The sequence below is a fragment of the Anolis sagrei genome, chromosome Y (assembly GCF_037176765.1).
Source record: "Anolis sagrei isolate rAnoSag1 chromosome Y, rAnoSag1.mat, whole genome shotgun sequence".
NCBI classification, from domain to species: Eukaryota; Metazoa; Chordata; class Lepidosauria; order Squamata; family Dactyloidae; genus Anolis; species Anolis sagrei.
The window spans coordinates 71,964,895-71,978,072 of NC_090035.1; the positions used below are offsets into that span (position 1 = coordinate 71,964,895).

Here is a 13,178-nt window from a genome sequence, read left to right on the forward strand (position 1 = left end):
AGGTGGTTGCACATTAGATAGTGTGAAGGCATCCAAAACACTTTATAGTAAAGTTTATCGATTATTCCACTGAGCTTATCAACAGTAAAAGACAAAGACAAAAAAACCCACAAATAGACACTAATCACTGTCCTAAAACTCCTGTAATAATGAACTAACATACATTAAAACACAATGAAAACTTGAACACTTTATAAACAATAGCGATAGAAACATACATAAAAATCAAAAGGCATCATTCCTTTGTAATTTTTGAGCAGATAGGAAATGGTGAGATGGGTCAAAAGCACCCCTGTTATCCTGGTGGCTTATCAATATGAGTCCAGTACAACAAGCCCTAATCCTAGGGTGAGATATGGATGCCATTTCTTATTCTTTTTAAAAAATACAATCCTGTGCATGGGAGCCAAAGAACAGAATATAATTGCACGTCCTTCTCCTACTGGAGTCTGTAAATGCAGCTTATGCAAAAATCCCAAGCTGAAGGAGAAAGGGGTCTTGGACTCAACGTGCGATGACGGAGAGCTCGTACAAGGGTGGGATGTTGGCAAAGCCACTCTCACAGGGGGTTATGTCAAGGTCCTCTGGAGGCACAAGGGGCTTCAGTTGGAAATTCTGCAGGATGGTGGTGAAGAAGAGGAAAAGGTCCATGAGGGCCAAGGCTTCTCCCAGACAAGTTCGTTTCCCTGCAATAAAAATATGAGAAAGAGTCAGGAGGCAAGGACAGGTACATCTCGTTTTATAATTAGATGCCTCTGAGATACAACTAAAAGAGTATCTCATGTCCCCCCACGTTCCTTGCCCAAAGCATCTTTGGTTTTTTATAGTCTCTCCACTCCAACCAGTAACTCATTGTTTTATATCTATTTGTAAAATATTTCCCTCATTTCCACCTTGTAATTGGTTTCTGGGGAGGGTCTGATTTGAGGAATCGTACAACTCAGATGTTCCTTTTACCCCAAGTCCTCTCACCTTGTTCATAATATACTTGAATTTCCATGAACTTCGCCTTACAACCAGCAATTTTGTTGTCTTATATCTTATACCCATTTTTTGTATTTGCTATTGGTGAGTAAAGGGACCCACAGTAACAAATTCTGAAAGCAAGCATGGGATATCAAACAAACAAGAATGTGATTATTTAGGAGATATTTACCTGCAGAAAATGGCACAAAGGCCTCATTCTTCTTGTAGCGTCCATTCTCATCCAAGAAGTTCTCTGGGTTGAAAGCATTAGGGCTTTTAAACATTGTGGGGTCATGCAAGACACTACTGAGCACAGGATACACCTCCATCCCCTGGGATAGGAAAATTAAAGAATTATGAGCTCAATACTGCAATACTGCAAAATACTGCAAAATTTCAATTCTGGAAGAGAGCTTCTTGCAAGGAATTCTTCAATTGGCTCATGGAACCCTAAACTGTGAACTTAGCTATTTCTGCTGGCTCATAAGCCCCATTTAGGTAATCCATGAGAAGATGACAGAATATTTGAGATTGTCTGCATTTCACTACCCTCTTCACTTCTTTGTTGGATTCAAGGCCAAGGTCCGAACTCATGTATCTACACAAAAGTCCTATGAGTCCCTAGGAAAAGGAAGAAGAGCAGCCATATATCCTAGTTTTCTCCAGTGAAACATTTTAAGGTAGGATGACTGCTGCTCACACTTTCAAAACACCGCCTGCCCGGGCCTCTTGCTTTCTTTCCTGGTTACCCCACTACTGTACCTTAGGGAGGAAGTATCCTCTGAATTCAGTGTCACGAGTAACCATGTGGCCCACACTCATAGGAAAGAGATCACTGCATCTTTGTACTTCATGGATGACAGCATCCATATACGGCATCTGGCTCCGGTCCTCAGTGTTGGGGACACGATTACGGCCAATCACTCGATCAATTTCCTCATGCACTTTTGCTGTTAAACATATGTATAGAATTAACTCCTTGGGTTTCTGACTCTCAAAGGGGACTTCAATTCTATTTCCAACATTATTATTATTATTATTAATTATTATTATTAAACTTTATTTGTACCCCGCTAGCAGCTCCCGAAGGACTCGATGCAGCTTACACAGGCCAAGGCCTCAACACAACAACAGCATAACAACAACAATACAATTCAAAGCAAATCAAAAACATAAAACAATAACAACAAAACATTACACCATAACACAGTAAAAACCAGGGCCGGGCCAAGTGATGGGTACAGATTAAAAAGTGCTGGGAGTGACAGGTGGTATGTTGGATTTTTGGACAATTGCAATGTGCAGAAAATCTTAAACTCTAATAAAGTGCTTCAGGGACATAGTGCTGGGGTTTTCCTATTCCGGAAAGGCACATCGGAATAGCTAGGTCTTCAAGCTCTTCCTAAAGACTACCAACGTGGGTGCTAATCTGATGTCTTTGGGGAGGGTGGCATGAAATATCTAAATATTAATTACAGGAGACTGGCACCCCCTCCCCATCTAAAAACCTGCATGACCTGAGTGGAAGGCTCCCCCTTTTGCTTACACATCCACATGGGGCTCGGTAGGTGGACAAATCAAGTATCACTTTTTGTTAAGTACTTTCAAACCATGGTTGGCTAAACCCATAGATACAGAATCTATGGATACAGAGGACTGACTGATGTGTGAAGAAGTGGAAAATAGGGTGAAATTTGGTCACAAAGTCGATAGAGATAAAGCTTAGAATAGCCCCAGAGATCCTAGAGATTCCTAGAGAAGTGTTCTATCTGGGGATTTCCAGATTTCTAGTTCTTCCAGAGTGGCTCTATTTTCAACTTCCAGGAGAGGTAAAAATTCAAATCTGCCAAGGTTAAACCTGCAATTGTGAGCCAATTGTAAGTGATAATAACAATACCTTGCACATCAGGATACTTCATGAGAAGCAGGCACCCATATCTCAGGGTCGAACTGGTTGTCTCTGTTCCAGCTATGAACAGATTAACTGTGGTGAGCTCCAAGTTCTTCATATTAAATTCACTGCCTGGATTGTCTTTTTCCTAAAAGCAAAATAAATAATAATAAAAAAACAGGACATCATGAGTGATTCCAAGAATAACCACAGGCAGGTTGAAAGGGAAAGGGCATTCTGTCAAAACATGGTTGTCCATCTGTGCTTCAGGTGCAAAGTAGGGAAAAGATAGCCTGGCAATTATGCATTGCACTTACAGATACTTAACCCAAAGTTCTAGAACCATAATTGCTCCATATTCATTAACATTATGGAGATAAAATACTCCTCCTCCTCCCTTAGTAACGGAATCACTCCAAGAAATGAAGGGCTGCTCTGAAGTTGGTTGAGATTCAAGAGAATGATGTATCTGCCAGACCCCTACAGTCTGGGAAGCCGTGACAATCAGAAGCAGGACCCTCCTCTATTGCCATGTCATAGCCTTACACTCTGACAGGAGGCAGGGAGATGTCATCCAGCAGGACAGCTCTCCATCTATATGGAAGTTGGATTGTTTTTTAAAAAAACTAAACAATGTATGCTGAAATTAACATATAATCAAACAGCTACTCTTACTTCCTACCAATAAAGTTCCAAATTTTAGGAACAGCTACAGAAAAGGCTTCTCTCACCAGACATGCCTGGGAAAGTACTAGGACTGATAGAAAGTCCTTGCCTAAAGATCTAAGAGTCCAACATATTGATGCCGAAAGGTATTGTCCTGTTCCCATGCTTCCTATAGGCAGCCTCGGTCAAGCAACTGACCGAAGCTCTATGGACCAAATGAATTTCTGCTCCCTTTCAGAACACTTTGGAATTATTCAAGATATACATCACTAGGCCTGCTAAATCTCAGAACTTGGACCTGAATCTACAGGTTTGATTGGACATTTCCAGGGCTGCAAATTCTCCTGTTTTCTGGGCTCAGATCTGTTCAAGATGTAAAGGGCTTTGTGCCAATCTCTAGCTCTGGCTCATTCAGCACCAGTTTGCTACAATTTGGAAGGCTTAAGTGATTTATTACTCCAACTTCCAAAGGCTCTCCAGGGACACTTAAAACAGTCCTTTACCACCTTCATGCCCCCAAAATACCTTTTCCATCTGGATGAGGAAGCAGTCAATAAAGTCACGTGGGTAGTTGGGATCAAGGGTCTTTTGGTTCTCCTTGATTCTCTTGTCAATGAAGACCCTCACACCTAGCAGCAAGTCATAGACCTTGGTGTCAGACCCTGGAAAGTATTTCAAGAAGCTGGCATATATGTTGTAGAACTGCACAAGGAGAGAAAAATCGTGGTGTATTACTTGCCATTTTGCAACAATCATTAAAAAAAACCCAAATGAGATAATTACTTGAATTTCTGTAATGTGAGACAACATAAGCAGGGTATCATTCCTGCCAAGTTTCAGAATGTTCCGGTCAACCACAGATTTTAAGGAATTTTTTTTCCAATTTAAGCATCTTAGGCATGTCACATTCTCTCAGTCTTGGAGGAAAGCAAATGCAAATCCCTCTGATTATGTCATTCTAAATTGTCCTAAATTGTCCAAAACACATAGAGACATTGTGGTAAAAAGGAGTAGTTGGTCATTCCAAGAAACAACGTAAAGTGATGGGTATGGCTGACTGCACTGCATAATAGGGTATGATTTATTAATTGATTTGGAGGAGAAGGAGAGAATCACCTCCGCCACACCCAAACACACAACCATCCACATTTCCTTAGCACAACTTAGAAAATAAAAGATGGATAAGAAATACAGATGCCAGAAAAAAAAGAAATTCACAAAAAATGTAGTAGCTAGATTAGGCACTATGGGCAGAAAGAAATCAAACAGAGCTCCACCCAAGTATTATATAAACTGTGTTATCTGCTTTTTTCTTCTGATTGGCTGACAAGGAAAAAAAATGTGTGCAGCTGCTCTTGTCAATCATGCCAACCACTTCCCATCCCCGGGGTGGCAGAGTAATGTATAAACTGAAAAAACCTCTAAATCAACAAATTTTCCAAATTTATCCAAAAGATTTGAAGGCTTATGTTTCAATTCATAAATGTTTTGGTGGGCCCTTCTCACATTGTACTTTGGCAGTTTGTATCTCCAGATTACTGAAATTGTCCAAACTCTGAAACAATGCCTGGAATTTTGCATACCTCTGTTAACTGGGTCGTTGTGGCATTAGAAGAGTGAAAGTAGGAGAACAAGAAACCTGCCCTTCCTAGGAGCTTTTGCTTGCTGTTGTGCATCTTGGAGGAAATATTTTGCTCAAATGGAGGAGAAGAAAATTAGGATAGTGATTAAGACTTATGGATTTCTACACCATTTTAAACTGAGCAGAAACTCAAAGGGAGTAGCTTTGGGGTACCTGAGACCAAGCTGTGCTAATCTCCCGGAAGATGTTGCATATCATCTCCATGAGAACTTTGAATTCCTTGTCCTCATAGTCAAAACGGTCCCCAAAAACAATGGAGCAAATGATATTCGACAATGCGCTGCTGAAGAGATGTGTTGGATCAAAAGGCTTTTCTGTAGCACAATAGCAAAGAGAATGAAAGATGAATCACTCCACAGAAGGCCCTTCTGGCATCAAAAATAGTACACACACACACATCATATCTGCTAAGGAACTTGCCACATGGGGGAAAATCCCCATCTTAGAATACTTCACCCATGTAGATAGGACAGATCCCACCAGATCTCATCACATGACGCACAGCTACTTCCAGTGGGGTTTCATGTTGTCTGCACTGGCAAAGTGGTCTACAAGGGGAAATTCTGAACATAGGAGACTACCCATGATCACATAGAAAATATTGAGGACAGCGTGGGACCAAGCCAGAAAGGGTACTGTTTCCAGCATGTGATGGGCAAGTGGATAATGTGGGAAATGCAAGTTGCTGGGTAACAGATTTGCCAAGCTGCCTCACGATTTCCACCTCTGCCCTACGGATTCCCCTGCGTTTCCTGGAAACATGAATTTCCATTTGATGAGGTCCTAATTGTCAGGCCAAGGGAGCTGTCATTCCTCTTGCTTTAGAGGTTGTTGAACATTGAATCAAAAGGCTTTTCTGTAGCACAATAGCAAAGAGAATGAATGAGGAATCAGTCCATAGAAGGTCCTTCTGGTGCCAAAAATACCACACAAACACACACCCTGTCTGCCAAGGAACTCACCACATGGGGGAAAATCCCCATCAAAGAACACTTTGCAGGACAAATCCCATCAGATCTTATCACATGACGCACAGCTGCTTCCAGTGGGGTTCCGTAATGGCTGCCTTGGCAAAGTGTTCTGCAAGGGGGAATTCTGAACACAGGAGAGTACCTGTGTTCATGTAGAAAATATTGAGGACAGCGCAGGAACATGCCAGAAAGGATTTTTTTTGCAGCAAATGATGGCCAAGTGGCCAATGCAGGTATAAAGGAGTTAAAGGATATCTGGGCAGGGTGGACACCACGATCACACCTCTGCCCTTTGATATAGCGTGGATCAAAGGCTGAGCCTTAAGTGACCGAAGTACTTGGTAGAAATAGCTGCCACCACCTCAGAATTGCTGGCCTGAGGGGCCAAAAGGGTGTGAATGTATTTTAAGTAAAAGGATGTTTGAGCTCTTGGACTTCTATGGCTGACTGGAGTGTAAAAATGTGTTGAAAGAATGATTACTGAGGCAACGAATGGATTGAGGCGAACAACAGTTGAAAGCAAACTAATAAAGGGTTTATTTTTAACTTGAGAATAACAACAACTCGATGGAAATGAGTGGTACAAAATCTTGATGCAGTTGCAGTAACTTGGTTGCTTAAACAGACAGTTCTCCTGACAGAATAGCTTTCGCAGCTGTGAGTCTCTTTAACCAACTGTTCTATTATTAGACACAGTTTTACTCAGAGCACAGACCTCAGTCTGCCTCTCACACAGGGTTATAAGGTATCTTTGAAACCTCTCTTAGGCTCAATAAGACACAGCTCTCCTTTACTAGTCTTTCTAGCCTAGTAAAGCTCTAGCTTAATGTCTTCCCCTTATTCCCTAACCTAGAGACTAGCTAAAGCTCTTCTTTTTCTGTCAGTTCCCTGCTGTAACTTCCTCTCTCTAAAAATCCAACTCTCTCTGTCTAACTCTTAAACTCTTCCTCCTTTCTCTCTCAACAACCAGGAGGCCAAACACTGCTATGCAGGCTTTGGCCTAGCCGACTAAAAGGTAGATATATTACAGCAGGCAATACAGGGTGCTGGGTGACAGATTTGCTCTGGTGCCCCATGATTTCCACCTATGCCCTACAAATTCCCCTGCTGTAGCTCACAACACAAATCTCCATGTGATGAGGTCCTAATTGTCAGGCCAAATGAGAAGTCATTCCTTTTGCTTTAAAGATTTTGGTACTTTTACTCATCATAATAAGTTCAACCTGTCTTTGGCACTTCTCTTACCCTTCGTCTTCCACAATTCCTCCAGCAGGAATTGGGCTTCCTCTTGGATTCGTTCCTCAATAGACTTTTTCCCCATTCCAAAACTCTTCAAAATCGTGATGCAGAAGCGGCGCAGTTGCTTCCAGCGGTTTCCATTGGAACAGATCACCCCTGAGGGACACAGAAAAGAAATAGCAAGTGAAGCAGAAGAAAAAAGTGGGATCAATTGTTGCAAAGACAGCTAGGATGCCTCACCATATCCTTGGAAGGTCCTCTCAAGTACAGGCTCGGTAGACCTTCCACTGAACTCTTCTGCCTTGTCTATCAGGGCCTCCTTCACAGCTTGATGTCCACATAAGACCAGAACCGGATGTGATCCAAAATAGACAGTGAAAACAGGGCCATATTTTTCATGCAGCTGTAGGAGAAAATATTCATTAATATCTGTCATGATCCTGACATTTTGTAAGGTGTTCTAAGAAGTGCAGAAATATAGTTCTGCACAATTACATCCAGCTCAAAAAGGTGTCTGGAAACAATGCGTTTTTGGATGAAAGTTTCTCTTTTAGGATAAAAAAAGATGTATCTGCCACCCAAAATAATTTCTATGCTTAACTGAGAAAGTATCCATACTGAACATATATTACATCTTACTGAACATTTATCTGCAATGTCTCCATTGTATAACTTGCTGGGATCTGTAATTTTGGCATGCTACTTCACACCTCACGAACTGCCATAAATTGATGCTATGAAATTATGGAATCTGTAGTTTGGTGAGACACCACTACTCTGTGGCAGAGGATGATAAAGACCTTTTCCAATTACAAATCCCATGATTCCATAGCATTGAGCCAAAGCTGTTAAAGTGATTCATTAATTCCACAATATACCTTAAGGTTCTCAAGTGTTCTCCCTTGATCTCAATCACTAGAGTGATCTAACAAAGAATTCCTAATCTGTCATCAAATTACAAATCCCTGGTTTCCAGAATGGGGCCATGCCAATTTATGGTGTATCAAACTATTATCTTGGAATCAAAGAAGTACATTTTGGCTGCCTGGTCTCTATTAGCATGGAGGTGGGTCCCACCATCAAATAGAACACAATATTTTGCTTACAGGTTTACATATATAGGGATTTCTACATAATTTGAGCAAAAAACAGGTAATAAAACCATAATTTTTGAAAACTTGTGCAGGAGAATGGATGTGATGATAGAAGACTTAAGGAGACAACTATATTTACCATTAGAGCCCAAATGTCCAGGTTGAATTCAGGGGACAACCACTCATCTTAAGAAGAGATTTATATCAACTTTGTATATTCGATATATATATATATATATATATATAGAGAGAGAGAGAGAGAGAGAGAGATGAGAAAGACAAAGAAAGTAAAGGAAATGATATAGAAGATGACTTCTGATCTTCCTTTCAGCAGTGATATATACATTCCTAATTGTTCTTACCTCTCTTTCTAATGATTTAGCAAATGCGCTGCTTTCTGAAACCAGTCCTTTCTAATCAGGTCTCCCTTTTCCATAAGAGACCAAAAGAAAGAAGGAAAAAGCCATACCTTGAGAAGAGATTTTAAGGTTTGGGATGCCTTGATCTGCAGGAAATTCCCAATCAGGGGCAGAGGACTGGGTCCCGGAGGAAGTCTCCCCTTGTGCCATAGTTTCCTCTTAGATGATATGAGCAGATGGCAAGAAAAATATACAAGAAGGAGAAGGACAATTGTACCAACCCATTCCATGGCATGGGTTATCACTGTCAACTGTCCTTCTCTTTCAGCAGAGTGTGGACATTTGGCTCGGGCTCGACAGACTTTTATTAGAGCTGTTTGAGCACTCCCTTTTGCATTACACAACTGCACAGACTGGCTGCACAAGTCAACAATAAGAGTATGTGGGATCCAGTCATGTTGACAATAAGGTAGCTGAACCACAACTTGTAGTGGATTTGTGCTTTTTGTAATAAGGTAGCTGAACTAGCCAATTCCATGGTGCCAGCATTTTTGGGCACCTATGCCCTCTTATTCCAGTTCATCATAATTTAGCAATATTGGATTCATCATTACCAGCTTCAGCAGGATGTAATAGTTACACCAAGACAATGTGTTGACTGCTCTGCTTCTAAGATGGAAGTGAATTCTGCCCAGACCTTCCCTGGTTAATAGTACAGTGACTATTTGCTCTGAAGAACATATAGATTAGCAATTCATCATTTCTTCAGATCTTCAGAATTGAGATCCCAGACACCCGTCTATGAGACATGTCTAACAGAATATTGAATATTTCATCTCTAGGCAGGCATGTAGCCGGGGGGGGGGGGGTGCTTGGGGGCTTCAGCCCCCCCCCCAAATTCTCATGGTGGTCCGCGAGAAGGCCTTACTGGTGAATTATTTAAACTGTTATGTTTATTCATATCATGATCTGATCACCATGCTCAATATATCCCATATGCATGGGGGTATTGGGGTAACGATACAAAAGGTTTGCTAGGGTAGACCCTCTTTCACTCAGACTCAGCCCCCCCGAACCAAACTCACCCCCCTGAACCAAACTCAGCCCCCCCCCCAAAAAAAAACAAAATCCTGGCTACCGGTCTGTCTGTAGGCATTTTCTAGGTCCTCCAGCAGAATATAGCATTCGTGACAAGGAGTCTTTCATTTCAGTGAGGTTTAAAATTATCTACAGTTTTGTCAAGAAGTCTGGGAATGTATCCCCCATCTGAATGTAATTTCAAAGAAACATGTATTAAACCCATCAGTTCATAAAATCTTAAGCAATGGCACATAATATAAATATTATTTGAAATGTGTTGTCATATGCCATTGTCTTATATCTAAGGCATACAATACCATCTGATTGTGCTCCCCCCCCCCCCCCACCTACAAATCCTATGCAGATAAGCAATGAATACTTGACTCCTGACAAACCAACATCAGTTATCAGTGAAGGTCATCATATGACATTGTCTTATATCTAAGACATGTAATACAATCTGGTTGTGCTGCATCTCCCCACCGCCACCTCTAAATCCTATGCAGACAAGCAATGAATACTGGACTCCGGACAATCCAAGATCAGTTATCAGTGAAGGTCATCAGTTATACTATGGAACAAAATTTGGAAAATGTTCTGTTCCTGGTTTTAAAGGGTTATCTCCTGTTTCATTGTGCAATATTGGCTTTGAAAGTAGTTATTATACTCCGGAAACTTCATTTTTGTGGCTGCCACAAACTATGTTGAATTGGTTGCAACTCTAGAGGATATTTATTGAAAAATGATAGCAAAATGTACTGCAGGGTGTCCTGCAAAAACAAAGTTTTTGAAGTTTAATAAACCTTCTCCTTGTTTTTTAAACAATAAAGCCAATCAGACAAGGACATTTATAATCTAGGATCAAAAATCGTGTTACATAGTATTATTAGTGAACTTCAAATATCCAACTAGGAAAGTCATGACAACATCTCCAAGTGAGTAACGTGAAAAGTGAATCACTGAGGATAATAATAATAATAATAATAATAATAATAATAATAATACTTTATTTATACCCTGCCACCATCTCCCCAAGGGGACTCGGGGCGGCTTACATGAGGCCACGCCCATCAATACAATATACACAATATAACACAAAAACACAACAAAAAATAAAAGAATAAAATAACCTAAAATACAAAACCAATGTATATAAGCGACACAACAATAAAAAGTCAAAAACATTACGACATTTCATTACGACGTTAAAGTGATCCCCATGGGCAGGGCCAAATTCAAGGATAAAAATTTTAAAACACTGGGAGATAGGGCAGTATAAGATATCAGGGACAGACTCCGGGGATGAGGTAGGATTTAATTGCACAAGAAGAGAATAAAGTGCTTCTGAGGGCATTTTATGCAAAGTTTGGTCAGAGATTATCATGTAATCAATCATTGAAGGCACATTGGAATAGCCAAATTTTCAGGCTCCTCCTAAAGATTGCCAGAGTGGGGGCTTGCCTAAGGTCTCTGGGGAGCGAATTCCAGAGCCGAGGGGCTATTACAGAGAATGCACTCTCCCTCATCCCCACCAGTCGCATTTGCGATGGAGGCGGGAGCGAGAGGAGGGTCTCTCCAGAAGATCGAAGAGATCGTGTGGGTTCATAAATGGAAATGTGGTTGCGCGGGTAGGCAGGTCCCAAACTGTTCAGGGCTTTGTAGGTAAGAACCTGCACCTTGAATTGGGACTGGAAAATAAATGGCAGCCAACGGAGCTCCTTAAACAGGAGGATTGACCGCTCTCTGTAATTAGCACCAGTTAGTAATCTGGCTGCCGATTGTTGGACCAGTTTGAATTCCCGGGCCATCTTCAAGGGCAGCCCCATGTAGAGTGCCTTGCAATAGTCCAATCTAGAGGTAACTAAGGCGTGGACCACCATGGTCAAATCCGACTTCACGAGGTATGGTCGCAGCTGGCGCATAAACTTCAATTGCTCAAAGGTCCTTCCAGCCACCGCCGATGCCTGAGCTCCATCAGTCTCCTTGGGCGGACCATCTTAGTAGGTCCACCACCCCTGCAGAGGTTAGAGGTCGCAATGAGCCTGAAACTGATCAGGTGATGGTCAGACCATGAAAATGGAAGAATGTTTTGCTCTTCCACCCTGACCACTCCGCTGTCCGCAGTGGAAACTAGGTCAAGTGTATGTCCAGCCTGATGGGTGGGTCCAGATATTACTTGTGATAGCCCCATGGTCATCATGGCAACCATGAAATCTTGAACCACTCCTGTAAAAGTGGTCTCTGTGTGAATGTTAAAGTCACCCAGCACAACCAAATGCTGGGAGACCAGGGCCAAATTTGAGACCATGTCTGCTAGCTCTGGAAACTGTAAAAGGAATATCCTAACAATGTGTTACAAGATGTATTTATTTACTTATTTATTTTATATGTCCCCTTTTCCTTGAGTAGGACCTAAGATGGATTCGAAGGTCAATATCCAAGGATAACATTTCCCAGCAAAAGTAAGTTCTTACATTTATGTATTTAATCGATTACTTAGCTACTTCATTCTATCATTCTCTTCTCATCCCTCAGGGGACTCAGAGTGGTGTACAATATATTTATTTATCATCCCAAAGGCAACTCAAGGTGGCTTACAAATTGGCAGCAATTTGATGCCATACCAGTCCATAGTATACAATTAAAAACAATTAGAACAACATTATAAAATCCATACAAACCTGTTAAAAATATATACGAAAGTTAATAATAATCATGTGTTGAAGACTCAGGAAGACATCCAAAAATCATACGGCAAATTATCATGGTTTCAATACAGACAATTGAATGAGGTTCTTGTGGGTTTTTTTGGGCTATAGGGCCATGTTCTAGAGGCATTTCTCCTGACGTTTCGCCTGCATCTATGGCAAGCATCCTCAGAGGTAGTGAGGTCTCACTACCTCACTACCTCTGAGGATGCTTGCCATAGATGCAGGCGAAACGTCAGGAGAAATGCCTCTAGAACATGGCCCTATAGCCCGAAAAAACCCACAAAAACCTAGTGATTCCAGCCATGAAAGCCTTCGACAATAAATTGAATGAGGTCTTTAGGAAAGATAAAAAAAATGTTTTTCAAAGAAAAGAATAAACTTTGGGATAGTATCATGACAGTGGAGAGGAAAATAATTACAATACTATATAAGACCCTTTTATTATGGAAAACAGAAAAAGATCAAATTAAAGAATCCATGGTAAAGTGGGCCCAGAATATCGGACACAACATTAGAATATCAGAGTGGGAAAAGATTTGGAATACTAAATTTAAATATA

General features: G+C 41.1%; 1 protein-coding gene across 1 annotated transcript; it reads right to left on the reverse strand.

Annotated features, from left to right (window-relative positions):
- Positions 1-432: 432 nt before the first annotated feature.
- Positions 433-9,137, reverse strand: LOC137095472 (cytochrome P450 2G1-like). The gene is made up of 9 exons (XM_067462186.1): positions 8,939-9,137; positions 7,616-7,778; positions 7,382-7,531; positions 5,319-5,479; positions 4,049-4,225; positions 2,864-3,005; positions 1,729-1,916; positions 1,157-1,298; positions 433-686 (listed from the first exon to the last, which is right to left on the reverse strand). Exons 1-9 carry the CDS (start codon positions 9,116-9,118, stop codon positions 505-507), a joined length of 1,485 nt encoding a protein of 494 aa, XP_067318287.1. The 5' UTR covers positions 9,119-9,137; the 3' UTR covers positions 433-504.
- Between the last annotated feature and the right edge of the window lie 4,041 nt (positions 9,138-13,178).

What these genes read in the sequence shown, in the direction of transcription:
- LOC137095472 (XM_067462186.1), bottom strand. Translation starts at nt 9,118, where the DNA reads ATGGAATGGGTTGGTACAATTGTCCTTCTCCTTCTTGTATATTTTTCT. An exon ending in TTAGCACAGCTTGGTCTCAG is followed by an intron (nt 4,226 to 5,318) that starts GTACCCCAAAGC and finishes CTCCTTGTGCAG; the next exon opens with TTCTACAACATATATGCCAG. An exon ending in GAAGTATCCTGATGTGCAAG is followed by an intron (nt 1,917 to 2,863) that starts GTATTGTTATTA and finishes TATGTTTAACAG; the next exon opens with CAAAAGTGCATGAGGAAATT.